Raw genomic sequence first — 14,368 nt, 5'->3', positions numbered from 1 at the left:
GAGCATTAAGTCATGAAGTCTGATAAATGTGTCAGCTCGGCCTGTGAACTACCAGTTTGATAAGGAAAAACATGTTTCAATGTTAGAAAGAAATTTAGTCTACCAACCAGACCTCAGTAGAATATTCTGTGCCGGGAGCTGCATTGTGGGTAATGTAGTCTGCATGTTTTGACAATGTTTGGAATGTGAAAGAAGGCGATACATCTGGTTCTGGTGCATCAATTGTTATGCTTTTCAACTGTCCATTATGAGTTTATGCTAGGCATTCAATGTTCAGTTTTCTGACAGTACTCAATAACATCACCATGTGGTGCTGTTGCAGTTTGTCTGAACAAAACTGGATCATTCATATATATGTAGTGGAGCAGAGCAACAGCATGAGCAATTAATGTTTTATTTATAAGTCATGTAAAAATCACATGATCACCAATTTGAAGAGTCTTGGTTTGGCGTGTGTTCAACATCATTTCTACACTTTAAATTCTATACATACTTTTGATAATGTCAGTTCTCCTTTGAATGGTAAATATGTACAATCTGCTTTATCTTACATATTGCACACAGGGCGAGTGAACACTCTTTGGACTACAGGTGTTTTCAGTTCTGTTGGAGATGCTGGGGATTGAACCCAGGACCTTGCACATGCGAAGCACACGCTCTACCACTGAGCTACATCCCCTTATTACTGAATTTTCTAATCATACGTTTTCAATTGCACACCGGTTTTAAACTACTTACCAGATCAGGTCTATTGCAATGCTTTGACACTTTTAATGCCCCTACAAAAATGCCTACGACCATAGACCTGTCAAATTAATATTTTAAATTGTATTTCATTATCACTCTCCATCAGCTGTCTCCAGAGCCCAGCTCATTTTCTACATTTAGTAAGTCAATTGAAGCTCAGTGCAGTACTCAATAACATCACCGTGCGGTGCTGTTGCATTTTGATTGTAGAAACCTGGATCATTCACATCTGATAAGTAGTGGATCAGAGCATTAGCAAGTCATGTAAAAATCACAGCTCCTATAGAAAGAATGGTAATGAAACTGTATGTATTGTGTATACTTTGTTTTAATCAGGCTCTGTTCCCTCATTAAATCCTTAACATCTCATCAACATTGAGAAAAATGTAAAAAAAACGCCATCAAGAAATAACCATTTATGTGCTTTATTTGTCAGTCTGTGGAGGATGCTGCAGTATCACAAACTTAAACAATATGATCAAAAATGTAATAAGGGAAATCCAAATAAAAAATGTATGGCAGAATAAAAGTGGAAAACAACTCCTATTTCAATGCAGATTTATTTATTTGTCCATGTATAACCTGTTGGTTAGGGCGTAGAAAGTGACACAGTGATCACAAATGAAATTGAATTGAATACTACTCAACAGTTGAACCTCTTTACATCCTGTTGATTATGTCAGTTCTTGACAAACAATAAATGAAGCATACAGTGCAGTTACACAGCCAACAGAATCACTGAGAACCCTTTACTCGGATTCTGAAAAAGGTTTTTAAGTTTTACTGGAGAAGCTGGGCATTGAACCCAGGACCATGTACATGCAAAGCACACACTCTACCAATGAGTTAGACCCCCTTACATTATCGACAACTTCAAGCCATATCTTTTACATTGCACACCTGTTTAACACTTACTTACCAGAATATGTCTATTGCAATGCTTTGTCAAATGTAATGCACCTACAAAAAGCCTATGACCAGATAACTGTCAAATATATATATATATATATATATATTTGACACAGTACCCTTTTTAATTGTATTTCATTGTCACTGTCCATCAGCGGTCTCCAGAGCCCAGCTAACTTTTTTACATTTCTACCTAAGTACATTTAAACTCAGTGCAGTACTCAATTACATCATCATGTGGTGCTCTTGCATTTCTAATTTTAAAAGATGGACCATTCATATTTGATATGTAGTGGAGCAGAGCATCAGTATTAGCGATGAATGTTATTCACTTCATTTATAATGAAGTTGTGGTTAGATAAATGATTATACACTACTGGGGTACACGCTAAAGGTTGACACCTACATGCAGAAGAACATTACCCTTTGTTAATGTTCGAGCAGCCCTTACATTTTTAATGTGGCAAAATAAAGATCCTTCTGAAAAAGAGCAAACAATGGTGAGCATAAAAATATTCTCAATAACTTTTAGGATGTAGGACTTGGGTCACTTATTGGCTGAATATCCTGCTAAGCAGGATCACAATGTTGCCTGTGTGTCATTGACATTGACACTGGCCTGCCATAAAGTTAAGGTGGTTGGTAAGAGCAAAAAGGGCAGAACTTGGACTGGATGATTTATTATTTAACAATAAGTACCATGCATAAATTGACAAAACAATCTGAAGTCAAGGTCTACATATCTGAGATTGAATTCGTTTTGTCAACAGCTTTTTCCAAGGTCAATAATTTACAGTGAAGCCCAACTTGCACGCCGGTTCACCTCAGAACACAAAACACAGGGACCGATCAATTACAAACTGTTTCGATTTTATTCAAACTGTACACGTACAACAGGCTTATCTCATTAAAAAAAAGTAAAAAAAGACAAAAATGAGTATCCCGATAAATACAATATGCGTTTACAAAACAGAGACTGTGTTTACTTGGTAGGTTGCATATGATCCATAAAACCCCCCCCCCACACACACACACACACACACACAGACTCATATTCCTTCTGAAAACTCAGTACATGACAAACACTGCGTGGACAGATTGCAATGTCTGAAGGCAACAACAGATTACTTTTGCCTTGTTAGGTTAAAACATGGACAAGAGAATAACTTGTTTAGAGTTGGGACCTGTTTACTAAATACATACTAACTTTAGCCAGGATTAGAAGTATGTAGAACATTCATACTTCTGTATACAGTTTACTTTTTTATTTAGTGTATATGTTATAGTACAAGTGTTGATTCAGCATACAGCTTTAGGGATAAAAAAATAACTAGAATACCAGGTAAACACTTTCATTATGTTGTAGGTTTACCCTCATTGCTGCAAGGTGTTGCCATTCAACATGTGCATGTGAAGTATGTAAAGACACTCTGCTGTATGACAGGAAACAAGCCTTCAAGCAAACATGCTGCATTGCAGCTAACTCAGTCACATGACTTTCTGCTCAGGTTTTCCCACAAAATCTCATGCTGAGTTTGTGATTATATCAAAGAAATACAATGGGGTTTCCTGAATCAGTTGAAATATTACCAATGGGACTAAATCGGTTTCCCTTTACCTTAATGCTATTGATACCACAAATGTATTTAGCACTTTTAGGTGAGGAAATTCTTAGAGTAAATGTAGTGTTTTTTCTCAGTTGAATTAAGAGTTGATTCACCACTGAAATTTCAAAAAACTACTAAGAGCTTCAGAAAATAAAGAACAGCGCTGATAACATTTTTAGGCTGTGTTGTTTTTGTCAAAGAGGCATTTAGTATAAGAATATTATCATAAACAGGTCACTAGGCAATGTTGGTGTCGAACTTAGTTGTAATAATTTCCCGTCCCAGATAAAACGCTCCACCTTGGCTGAAAAGTACTCAATCTCTGACTTCTCTCTCTTTAAAAAACACATATTCCCACAAGATTATGGCCTTTGACCTCCTTCCTGGTGTTTATATCCATGATTCAGAACATTAAAAAAGATTTCAAATGCAGTATTTGCTGTGTGTTGATGCCTAGAAACTAGTAATCATTTTTTTTAAACTCAAAACGTTTCAGTCTGCTTGTGAAAACAACGCAAGACTTCCAAGTGAAATTATGAGGGATAACTAGGTAGAATTCAGGCGTGAGTGTGTACGGTCATCTTTATCCAGGATAAAACAACATCAAAAATCCTGAGCAACCATTTCCACTTGGATTAAATCTGGATTCTTGAAACGGTGCTTTGGATGTCTTAAAAGCTTAAATGGTCTTTTAGATGGGGGGGATCGGCAGTGTTGAGAGACCACACACAGAGACAAACAATGAGCTGTTGTGTCTTCATCGCAGAGTTGAGGCTGTGTGTGTGTGTGTGTGTGTGTGTGTGTGTGTGTGTGTGTGTGTGTGTGTGTGTGTGTGGTCTCTTTAACTGTTTGATTCAAGTCATCCTGTGTCATTTTAAACATTTTTAACCCTCAGGATAGCTGTGCAAACCAATACATAACTTCATCCACCGTCGGAGTGAACATTCAATATAGTAGCAAATACTCAACAGTATGGAAACATTTGAAAAATAAAGACAAAAATGAAATAAAAGTCTTTGATTTCTGGGCAGCCACATAATGGCTTGGTCAAGTCAAAAGTCGATTGACATATTCTCAGATTTGAACAGGCTAGATTGTACTCTGCAATATCTAACACAAGTACCAATGCATTTCAGTCTTTAGCTAAAAGCAGAGTAACTTAAAACGTACATGTATAATTAATCCAGGCATACCGTATCAATGAATTCACAGTCAGAGGGTGTAGAGATCAAACCTTTGACCTTTCCACTGCAGCACGGACAGGAGGCCACACTGCTCGAGGCCATCAGTCTTTGCTGTTATGGTGTTTTCCACTGAGAGGCCTTCACCATGGTAGACAGGACATACATTCAAATTGTAATATTAAGGATATAATCAATAATATGTATGGAGTTTCATATGAAAAGTAACCTCACTGGTCTGGCATTACAGTCCCAGGACCAGTATGGCCATTCACACCAGTTCATAATCCAAAAATGCAAAAGACAGAAGTGTGGGTGGTCTGATAATGAGAAAAAATAAGAGAATAAGAAAAATGTAGAAAGTTCATCAAACTTCTATCGAATGTAGATTAAAGTTTCATTGTGTGTCCAAAAGCCTGAAAACACATTTTTAAAATAGTCCAAAAAGTATTAAAAATGAAAGCTATTTGACCTCATTTACATGGTTGTTATATCCCCGGTGCTTTGTGCCTGCTCGGAACTTCACACCGTTGTCTCGCCATGGTTACCGTTGCTAAGGCGCTTGTAGAACCTCCTCCATGATTGGAGCGTCTTCCCAGACCAGACCCAGAAACCCGAAGTGATCCCGACTATCATGGTCATCAGGTACTTGATCATGAACACGGTGAAATCTGGGGTCATGGGGGCGAAGTTGTGAATCGGGCACTGCACGGCGAACCGCTTGCAGGTCTGCATGTGCCAGGTCCGCTGCCAGTGCTCCCTGAAGGCCTGCTCGTAGAAGTAACAGGCGATCACTATGGTGGCTGGTACCGTGTAGAGCACGCTGAACACACCGATACGAACCATCAGCTTCTCCAGCTTCTCCGTCTTGGTGCCGTCGTGCTTCATGATAGTGCGGATCCGAAAGAGGGACACGAAGCCGGCCAGGAGGAAGGACGTGCCGATGAACAGGTAGACAAACAGCGGAGCCAGGACGAAGCCGCGGAGGGCGTCCACGTTGAAGATCCCAACGAAACACACCCCTGTCAGCACGTCGCCATCCACCTGGCCCATGGCGAGGATGGTGATGGTTTTAATGGCAGGGACAGCCCAGGCAGCCAGGTGGAAGTATTGCGAGTTGGCTTCAATTGCCTCATGGCCCCATTTCATCCCGGCAGAGAGGAACCAAGTCAGGGACAAAATCACCCACCAGATGGAGCTGGCCATACCAAAAAAGTACAAGACCATGAAGAGGATGGTGCAGCCCTCCTTTTTGGTCCCTTGAGCCACTGTCCTGAAGCCGTCATCCTTGAATTTATCCACACAAACAACTTTATCCTCCAGGAAGAACCCAGCAGCGTAGGCTACTGCCACCATGAAATAACAGCCAGATAAGAAGATGATGGGCCTCTCTGGGTATCTGAACCGCCTCATGTCCACTAAATATGTGAGCACAGTGAATAAGGTACTCACACAGCACAGGATAGACCAGATTCCACCCACAGTCGGCCGAACTTCACTTCATCCTCACGGAAATACATGATGCCGGTTGGTTTAGTGGGCTCACACGGCGCCCCACAGTCGTTGACCCCCATAAATTTGTAGCCCAGGTAAGTTGGCACCTGCAGCTGCAGAGGACAGGAGAATTGGTACTGGTTGTGCTGGGGCGGGCGTACATTTGTACGCCCCTTGTTTGGGGGAAGGGTCACCAGCTCGCGTTCGAAGGGGGGAGACAAGGCCGGACTGCTGGGTTCGGATGTGTTCTGTCCCACGCAGATTTCACCCGCTCCGTGGACCGGGAAAGCCTCGCAGCGTAACCGCTCCGGCCACTGGAAACCGAATTTATTCATGAGGGCTTCACATCCCTGCCGTGCACGCTCACACAGGGACCGACAAGGGGGGATGGCCTGCTCCAGCACCGTGCAAACTGGTGCATACATGGAGCAAAGGAAGAACTTCAGGTCTGCAGAACACTGGACCTTCACCAGGGGGTAGAACTGGTGAACTTCTAGGCCGGCGTCCTCCTGGTTCGTGTGGCCCAGCAGGTTTGGCATGATGGTCTGGTTGTAGGCGATGTCGGTACAAAGCGGGATGGAGATGGGCTGGCAAAACCCGTGTTCTGGGATAGATATCCCGCTCTCACTGTTGTAATGTTGGGCAGAAGTGGGTGAGAAGCACAGTCCGCACAGCAGCCACATGATCCGCAGCAACACGGAGCCAGTGGTGGACCTGGCCGCCGCCATAGTTGAGGAGGAGGGGGGAGGGAAGGAAAAAAAACTTTGATCCAAGTAGGGCGACTTGAAAACGGTTGAAAAGCGTAGAAAAACTACATTAATTGGAGCAGCACTTATCTTTTAGTCCGTGTACTTCGAGTTGAAGTGTCCGTAATCGTCTTTTCCTCGTGTTTTATGAAGATAAATCCAAGTGAAACGTTCGTCGTGTCATGACTTCTTGATGGTCTTTGTAAGTGACTCCAAGCAGCCCACTCTCACTCCAGTCCCGGGGAAAATAACACTTAAAGTCCCATCTTCTCCAAGAATTGCAACCTCAAGTAATTCCAGCGCGTCTACACAAAAGCGTCGCTAATATACCGCGAAAAAGATACGGTTAAAACACAAAAAAGCTCATATTTCCATAGTTTTTTTACTTGACTTCACACGGAACGGCGTTTCACATGCTGAGCAGTTGGAAGTCCAGAGGCTCGCTCTCCTCACTCCGTACAGATTCCACCGGTTTCCAGGCGCCCCCTCCATTCACAAGACCCCACGACAGAACGCGGGTGCCTTGAAACCGATGCGGCGTCTCAGCCAATCCTAGCATTTGTTTTCCTACAGGACTCGTTCTTGATTGGCCTTCACTCGCTGTACAAGAAGTGTTTAACAAATTGAGTTACAGTAGTTACATTACACCAGAATTTAACATAAAATAAACACATTTTTCGGTTAGTGATTCTTAAATCGTATGGATCATTTATAAAAAGTAATAAACCGCTTTTGTTGTGTTATGTTATTCCCAAACAGCAGTTTAAGGTCACCATATCTTTTGTAATATTCCATACTTTTACTGAATGCTATATGCTGATGCAATTCTCAAAAACTACCTAATATGGAATGAATATTCTCAAAGAGAAAAGTACTTATGTTACTTTTGTTGAGATGACAGAAATCCGATAGATTCTTGAAACACTGAACATTGTGCTTAAACACAGTACCTCTGATTTGCTGCCCTTATATTTGTTCAAAATAAATTATGTAATGGGTTATAACAATGGCAGATAAGTCTGATTATTAAACTGACAAGCAATTCAGTTCTTTGCAGAACAACTATTCAGTTTGTAATGCCTGTACAAAAGCTGCATGTTGTATTGGAGCAGCAGGATACAGCACTTTATTCGATAACTTGATTTTTCTTTCCTATTCATCATGCTTTATCTCCTACATAAGCAATCCCACCCTGTAGCACATGAGCAATTCTCTATTCATTACAGAACGTTTACATCTGTTTAAGTTTAAACCTTTTTTCCCATCTACACTGTTAGTGTGCAGCTGTGAAGTTGAGCTCTCTACATTTCTTAACACACACAGTCACTCACTGTGTGCAGGACATGTAAACACATTGCAGCGCAGTGAGCAAACGAAAAGTATTCCAGCATCTTAACCACCCTACCACAGCAAGCACCGCAAGTACCTGTTGCTGTTTACTGCTAAAGGGTTTCATTGCAAACAATCAGATGCGACTCGTGAGCTGATCTGTATCTTTGGAGGAATTAACAACAGTCCTGGAAGCGGTAAATTGGATTGACAGCATGATTGATCTGCCCACAGGCAACCAAGTGTTGGAGGTGGTATGAGTTTCCTGGTGGCCTTTCTACATTTGGTGTGTTTCTACCCTGAGTGGGATAAAAGAGGGTGGGGGTAGGTTGGAGTGGGGGAAGGGACAGGAAGAAGAGAGAAGGTCGAAGAGGGCAGGGGGAGAAAGAGAAGGAGAGAGCAGGAAGACAAGCTGAACCAAAAGGAAACTTCAGTAGAGTTCCCCACTGTAAACTGGTCTATGAAAAAAAGACATGTTGGATTGAAATAGGCTGGATGCCAATTTCTTGAGCCACTGCAGAGTGATATTTATTTAAAATCTGATTCAGGTGAAAAATAAATTCTTAATCCTAAAGAATAGTTGTGCTGCATATTGATCATAATGCAACTAAAAGATTGGAAACATGCATGGACATTCCAAGATGGTCCTCCGAACAGAGACTACTTTGTCTCATTCCGCAACTACAGTTTCATGAAGATCTTGTTCCCAGGCAGGACAGCCAAACAATGTGCCTAAACTTACAATAAAGCAAGTAAAGCAGAGTGGAACTGCGTTTTCATATGATAAATCTCTGTTGGCAGCTGCAGGTGACCTCTTTCTATGTACACATTGTTTTCACATGTTCATTTAATCCACTGGTTTTATACATACATTTAGCCTCTTTAATTGACTTTAAAACCTTAATCAAACATTTATGTTCTTCAGTGCATTTCACTGAATATCATTTACTAACCATTACATAACATTGTGCATACATTAATTCAATTATTTCCTCAACTCTTTTCTACTTTAAACATTCTTATATTCTTTTACATGAGCATTGTAAAGGAAATGTGTTGTTGAAAGGTATTCTATGATACAGGATAAAGTAACCTAAAGTAGTTAAAAATAGCTGACAGTTACAGGATTTTTTTTCCTGGGTGGTTTTGTAGATCCGTCATAATGTTTTTTGGCAACTGTGTCAGTCTAAACAAACTGCGTTTCTGCTATGAACACTGACCTCAATCTCATCAGAACCAGCAATAACTTCATTACTGAAAAAGCTGTTCGTATTGATTAGCTAGGAAGCTGGTCAACCAGAAAACATCATCCATGTGCTGTCTGGATGCTGTCTCATTTTGGGTTAAATCTGAGACCACTGTTAAAGTATGCTAAGGAACATATTGTGATACATGCATATCTGAATGACAGAGATTATAGCTGTTAGCCTCGTAGCTCAATTATGAATCTGAGAGACATGTTGTATTTACTGGCAACTGCTTCTGATAAGAGGATTGCTTTCACTGGTTGTGCTAAGCGTCAGTATACAGAGCTGATGTGTCGCTATGTGGTAATTAAAGACCTCAGCTATTAAAGCTATTGATTAATAATGTTGTTAGCACACTGATTTCCCAGGAGGGTATTGGATAAATCACCATCTGAATGTTACAGCCCTCAGAAACAGTGTTGTTAGACACTCAGATGAATGGAAGAAAGGCTTAACGTATGGGTGGAATGATCGTTTTTTGGTGGCTGCCAGGGCTTCGATATATGAGGAGCCTAGTGAACATAGTAAAGAGTCGGAAAATATGTAGGGCTTATACCATTGTTTGAAAATGTTCCCCAACATTTTGCAATTTTATGTATGGCATACGAGATATGATTCAAAGCATCTAATTGCATGTTTTTATACATGCTGAACCTGATTCCAAAACCTAATCATGGCTTGGTTCTTGTGTAGTCATGATGAATCAGGTACATTCCTACAACATAACTATCCTTCCTAATGACAAAGAGGATGGTTTCTAATAAATAATACTGCAGTGTTATATTATGATACTCATGGTGTCAAAGTAGGTCTAACTCATGTGGAAACACCATAAACCTGCAAACTATACTTCATTAATAAGGATTTTTTCCTAAAATCTCGATATATATCACAACAAGGTCAATGTGTGATTGATATTATTTATGTTGTAGATTGGAACAACATATTCATGAAAAAATCCAAAACGTTTAGCTGTGATTAAGGAATTTGAAGACTGCTGGCCACAAATTGGTGGACAATAATTTGTTTGATAATTGATGATATTATATGAGAATGCAATTCATTTCTACAGTATACACCGAGACACACACATGTAAACACATACACTTTCTTTAAATGTGATGTTATTAATGTAGGCAAGTCATGGTGTTTTAAATGGGCTTGATTGAGAGATTACTTTGATATGTCTGACACACACACACACACACACACACACACACACACACACACACACACACACACACACACACACACACACACACACACACACACACACACACACACACACACATACCCACACTCTCACACTTGTTTCTCCACATGCTGTAAAGCTGGGTAGTTAGCAGCCACACTAGGTCAAATGGACGCACTTCATCGTGTTTAACTGTAGCCGTTTGTTTGTGTGTGTGTTTTTGTAGATGTCTGCAGTGGTCAAGCAGATGTGGGCAGTCCAGCAGCTTTTCAGACAGTCAGTCCCTGTTTGGACTGTGGTCTGATGCAGCTGGACATCTGCTGGAAGTGTTACACAAACAAAAACTAGATTTACTGTAGACCAAGGTGAAATAAACAAAACAAAAAGGATTTTTGATGGTTTGGGCTGCGCTTGCTCAGTTTATGCTTAGCCAGAAGCGTGACCACCATGCAAAGTATGTGAGCTACCGTGTGAAACCCAATCCTGAACAACTATTTAGATGTGGAGTCAGGGTGGAAAAACACAAGCCTTTCTGTTTGGCCTGACGAGGTTTTCAATTTGAGCACGGCTTACGGGACATGTTGGTTGACCATGTTGGTCTAACCAGCATTAAGTGTTTTTGAGTTGTGAGAAAAAAATTATGCACTGTATATGTTCATATTTCAATCCATATATGAGATATTATGAGTGACGTTGATGTCAATTATCTGAAAATGTTATCCTAGTTGTTTGACTTTTTTGCAGTTCAATTTGAAAAATGTAGAGAGATGTTAGGCTGAGTGTCCTCATGCTACTATAAAACCACTGCTCCTCATACAGTTAAATGTTTTATTCTAATATGTATACAGCTGCATACTGTTCTACCAAGTACAAGGGTTTGGGGATGGACATTTTAAGTGCATACTTTGACCTCTTCTGCTTTAAGTCTGGTTCTGTGAGATTAAAGTAGCTATGATAGATATTTTGATATCAGCAGTAAATCTACAGCTAAAATGTTTCTCCCATTACAGCTTCTCTCTTATTGATGTTTCTGTTCAATGACTTTTGGCTAATAGTTTAGCCCCAAGCCCACAACTTGTCTTATTGGTTCACTCCAAACACTCTCTAGTCTTTGTTTTCAGCTGCAGCCAGCAACTATTTTCAGTCATAAAGGTGTATTATTGTATGCTTAGTGTCCTGCACCAAACAGCAGACAGACAGATTTAGAAACTATCCGGTGAACATAGTAGATCATTTAGCGCTAAAATCAGAGTGAATTACTCGGTTTTGAATTCATGTCTTGACACAAACACAACTGCAGATGAATGTTGGTCCATATCTGCTGGATCTTTAACTCCCCAAAACTCAAAAGTAATATTAACTGTACTATTAAGGTGAGCCTATCACCCATAGAGCTGGTAGTCATGGCAACAACAATGGAGGAAGCAGAAATAGACCAAACAACTGAAGCTAACATGCTGAAACATAGCGGAGAAGGCCTCTGATTGGCTGAGGAGGATTCTGTTTTGTCAGTGTTCAGACTCAAGCGATGTCAAGATGAGTAACGGGTGTCGAATACGGCAGTTTTAAGGCCAGACGTAAAAGGTTTAACATGCAAAAAAGACAAATTCTGCTCTATAACTAAGTGTTTCATCATTAGGCATGCCTCCTGCCTGGTTTACTTGTCTGTGTGTATATGTCTGAGTTATGGGTTGGTGTATATATATATATATATATAGCATTATAGAAGTATGTGTGGGACACTCGTCTGAGTGGGGGGAGGGGATATCGACCTTAAGAAGTCAGCAGAGAGAGAGAGAGGAATGCAGGCAGCTGGTTTGTGTCTGTCAGTGCAACACAGAGAGCCTACAGTACTGGACTACTCATACACACACACTGTGATGAAAGAACGATTTATTTGGACCAACAGAGTGTGTGTTCGGTCCAGTGGCAGGCAGCAGGAAGCTCACTGGCTGACATCTCAACTACTTGGACAAAAACTCTATATGAGAGTGTGTGGCCAGAAAAGTCCAAGCAGTAAATTACACACAAAAATGTTGGTTGCAATAATAAAGTATAATCATATCAAATACAGTCAAAGTATGCACGCTCTGTAGGTGTAGGTCAGAATTGTATTTATGCTCCTGGCACAGATCAATGGGCGGCTCAGCACTCGGATCACCTTACTAAAGCTGCAGACGATTGGCTGGGAACTAACATTTACAGTGCAGTCAAAAAGTAAAAAACCATGACAGTGTTTTCACATTGTTTGGCTTTGTACCAAAGAATGTTACACTGTAACTGTAAAATTGACTTTAAAGTTTGATTTTCAGCTTCAAAGTAAGTTTTATGAGATCAACATCTGTTGCAGTTTTTGTTCGGTAATTTCATGTAACTTATCAGCAAAGATGAACAACAATATTATCCGTGATACACCAACACTTGTGCAATAAAGGAAACAGTACAGAAGGAATTATCTCAAAATAAAATGTCTGAGTGTCTACATCCATGCTAGCACCACTGTAAGGCCTGGCTTTGTCCTAAATGCTAATGTCAGACTGCTAACATACTCACAATGACAATTCTAACATGCTGATGCTAAGCAGACAGAGCCATTACGAAACAATAGATACAAATTTACATGATAAAATGTATAAAAATACAGGAAAGCAATAGGTATAGGAATTTAATAGTCAAATGACTGATGACAGATCTGTGGTTGCCATCAATAAAACATGTTATACTAACTTTCATCCAAATGGTTGTTGACATAATGGCACATGGTGAATGAGTAGCATGGCATGAAAGCACTCAATTATCAGAATAGTCCTGAGTGAGCTGTAGGTCTTCATGTTATAGAGCCTTTAGACCTGAGGGTCTTCCAGCACGCAGGTCCGTGCTCTGATACTGATACTGTCTGCCAGATGGCAGCAGGGTAAACAGTTTGTGCACTGGGGTGGCAAGAGACCAAGATTATCATTTGGCCGTCCACACAGACAACGTGTGTGGTAAGTGTCCTGAATGGCAGGAAGCTCACTACCAGTGGTCTGCTCCACTGTTCTTTCTAATCTCTGGAGAGCCTTGTGGTTGTGAAACTGCTGACCCTCTCACCAGGGATGTGGTCTCTTCCAGCAGCTTCCTGTGGTCCAGTATCTTTTTTTAAGTATTGCTGTTGTTTTGAAATGAAGAACAATTCATGCTTTACACATGGACGTCCACTGCAGCCCTCGAAAAGTGAGCAATTAGACTTCATGCTTGTATTCTAACTTCTAGCTGTCATCGATGAGGCCTCTGATGATTGTCACGTACATACATTTTCTTTAGAAGCATTAGCAGTGTGTGTACATGTAGTTGTGCATAAACAGGTCAGACAGTAGAGGGCTGAGGATGCAGCCCTGGTGGATAATAGTGCTTAGTGAGGAGTAAGGTTGGCAGTTCTTCCCACCAAGGACATCAAGGACTCAGCTGCAGAGTGAGGTGTCAAGTCCCAGCTCCATGTGACCATAACTATAAGCAGTGGGTCACATGGACATTAAAACAGACTTTAAATGTTATACATGTTTAATGCATGTTGACGTTTTTTTGTTTGGGGATGATCTGTACATTTATTCTGGTAGAGTACTCATGCACTTTGTGATAAATATCTATGACAGAGTAACTGTTGCATACTAATGTTGCCATCAGAGGAGTCAGTCTGTAGTCTCAAACTGTCATAGGGAGTGACAACTGTGTGGTCACTCAACACTGGACAGTTAGTGAGAACAGGTTTGTCCTGTTTCAGTCTTTTCTTGTCTGTTGGAGCCAGAGAATGGAGATATGATCTGCTTTCCCAAAGGCAGGGCGGGGGGAAGTTTATACAGCAGTGCTCCATGTGCATTAACCTCTGGTAGGTATGTTAACATGCTTGTAATATTTTAAGATGAAACGTTTTCATGTT

At 40.7% G+C, this 14,368-nt stretch overlaps 1 protein-coding gene and 1 non-coding gene across 2 annotated transcripts; both read right to left on the bottom strand.

Moving 5' to 3' along the window:
- Positions 1-607: 607 nt before the first annotated feature.
- Positions 608-679, bottom strand: trnaa-cgc (transfer RNA alanine (anticodon CGC)). The gene has a single exon. It is a non-coding gene; the product is annotated as a tRNA-Ala (tRNA).
- A 1,826-nt stretch (positions 680-2,505) lies between these two features.
- Positions 2,506-7,157, bottom strand: LOC134867486 (frizzled-7-A-like). The gene is given in 2 exon segments (XM_063888088.1): positions 2,506-5,922; positions 5,925-7,157. Coding segments are annotated over 2 exon segments (1,698 nt in total). The 5' UTR covers positions 6,667-7,157; the 3' UTR covers positions 2,506-4,966.
- Between the last annotated feature and the right edge of the window lie 7,211 nt (positions 7,158-14,368).

The sequence above is a fragment of the Eleginops maclovinus genome, chromosome 7, assembly GCF_036324505.1.
Source record: "Eleginops maclovinus isolate JMC-PN-2008 ecotype Puerto Natales chromosome 7, JC_Emac_rtc_rv5, whole genome shotgun sequence".
NCBI classification, from domain to species: Eukaryota; Metazoa; Chordata; class Actinopteri; order Perciformes; family Eleginopidae; genus Eleginops; species Eleginops maclovinus.
Note: the sequence above shows the minus strand (reverse complement) of the source record. Positions and strands in the feature narration are given on the sequence as shown.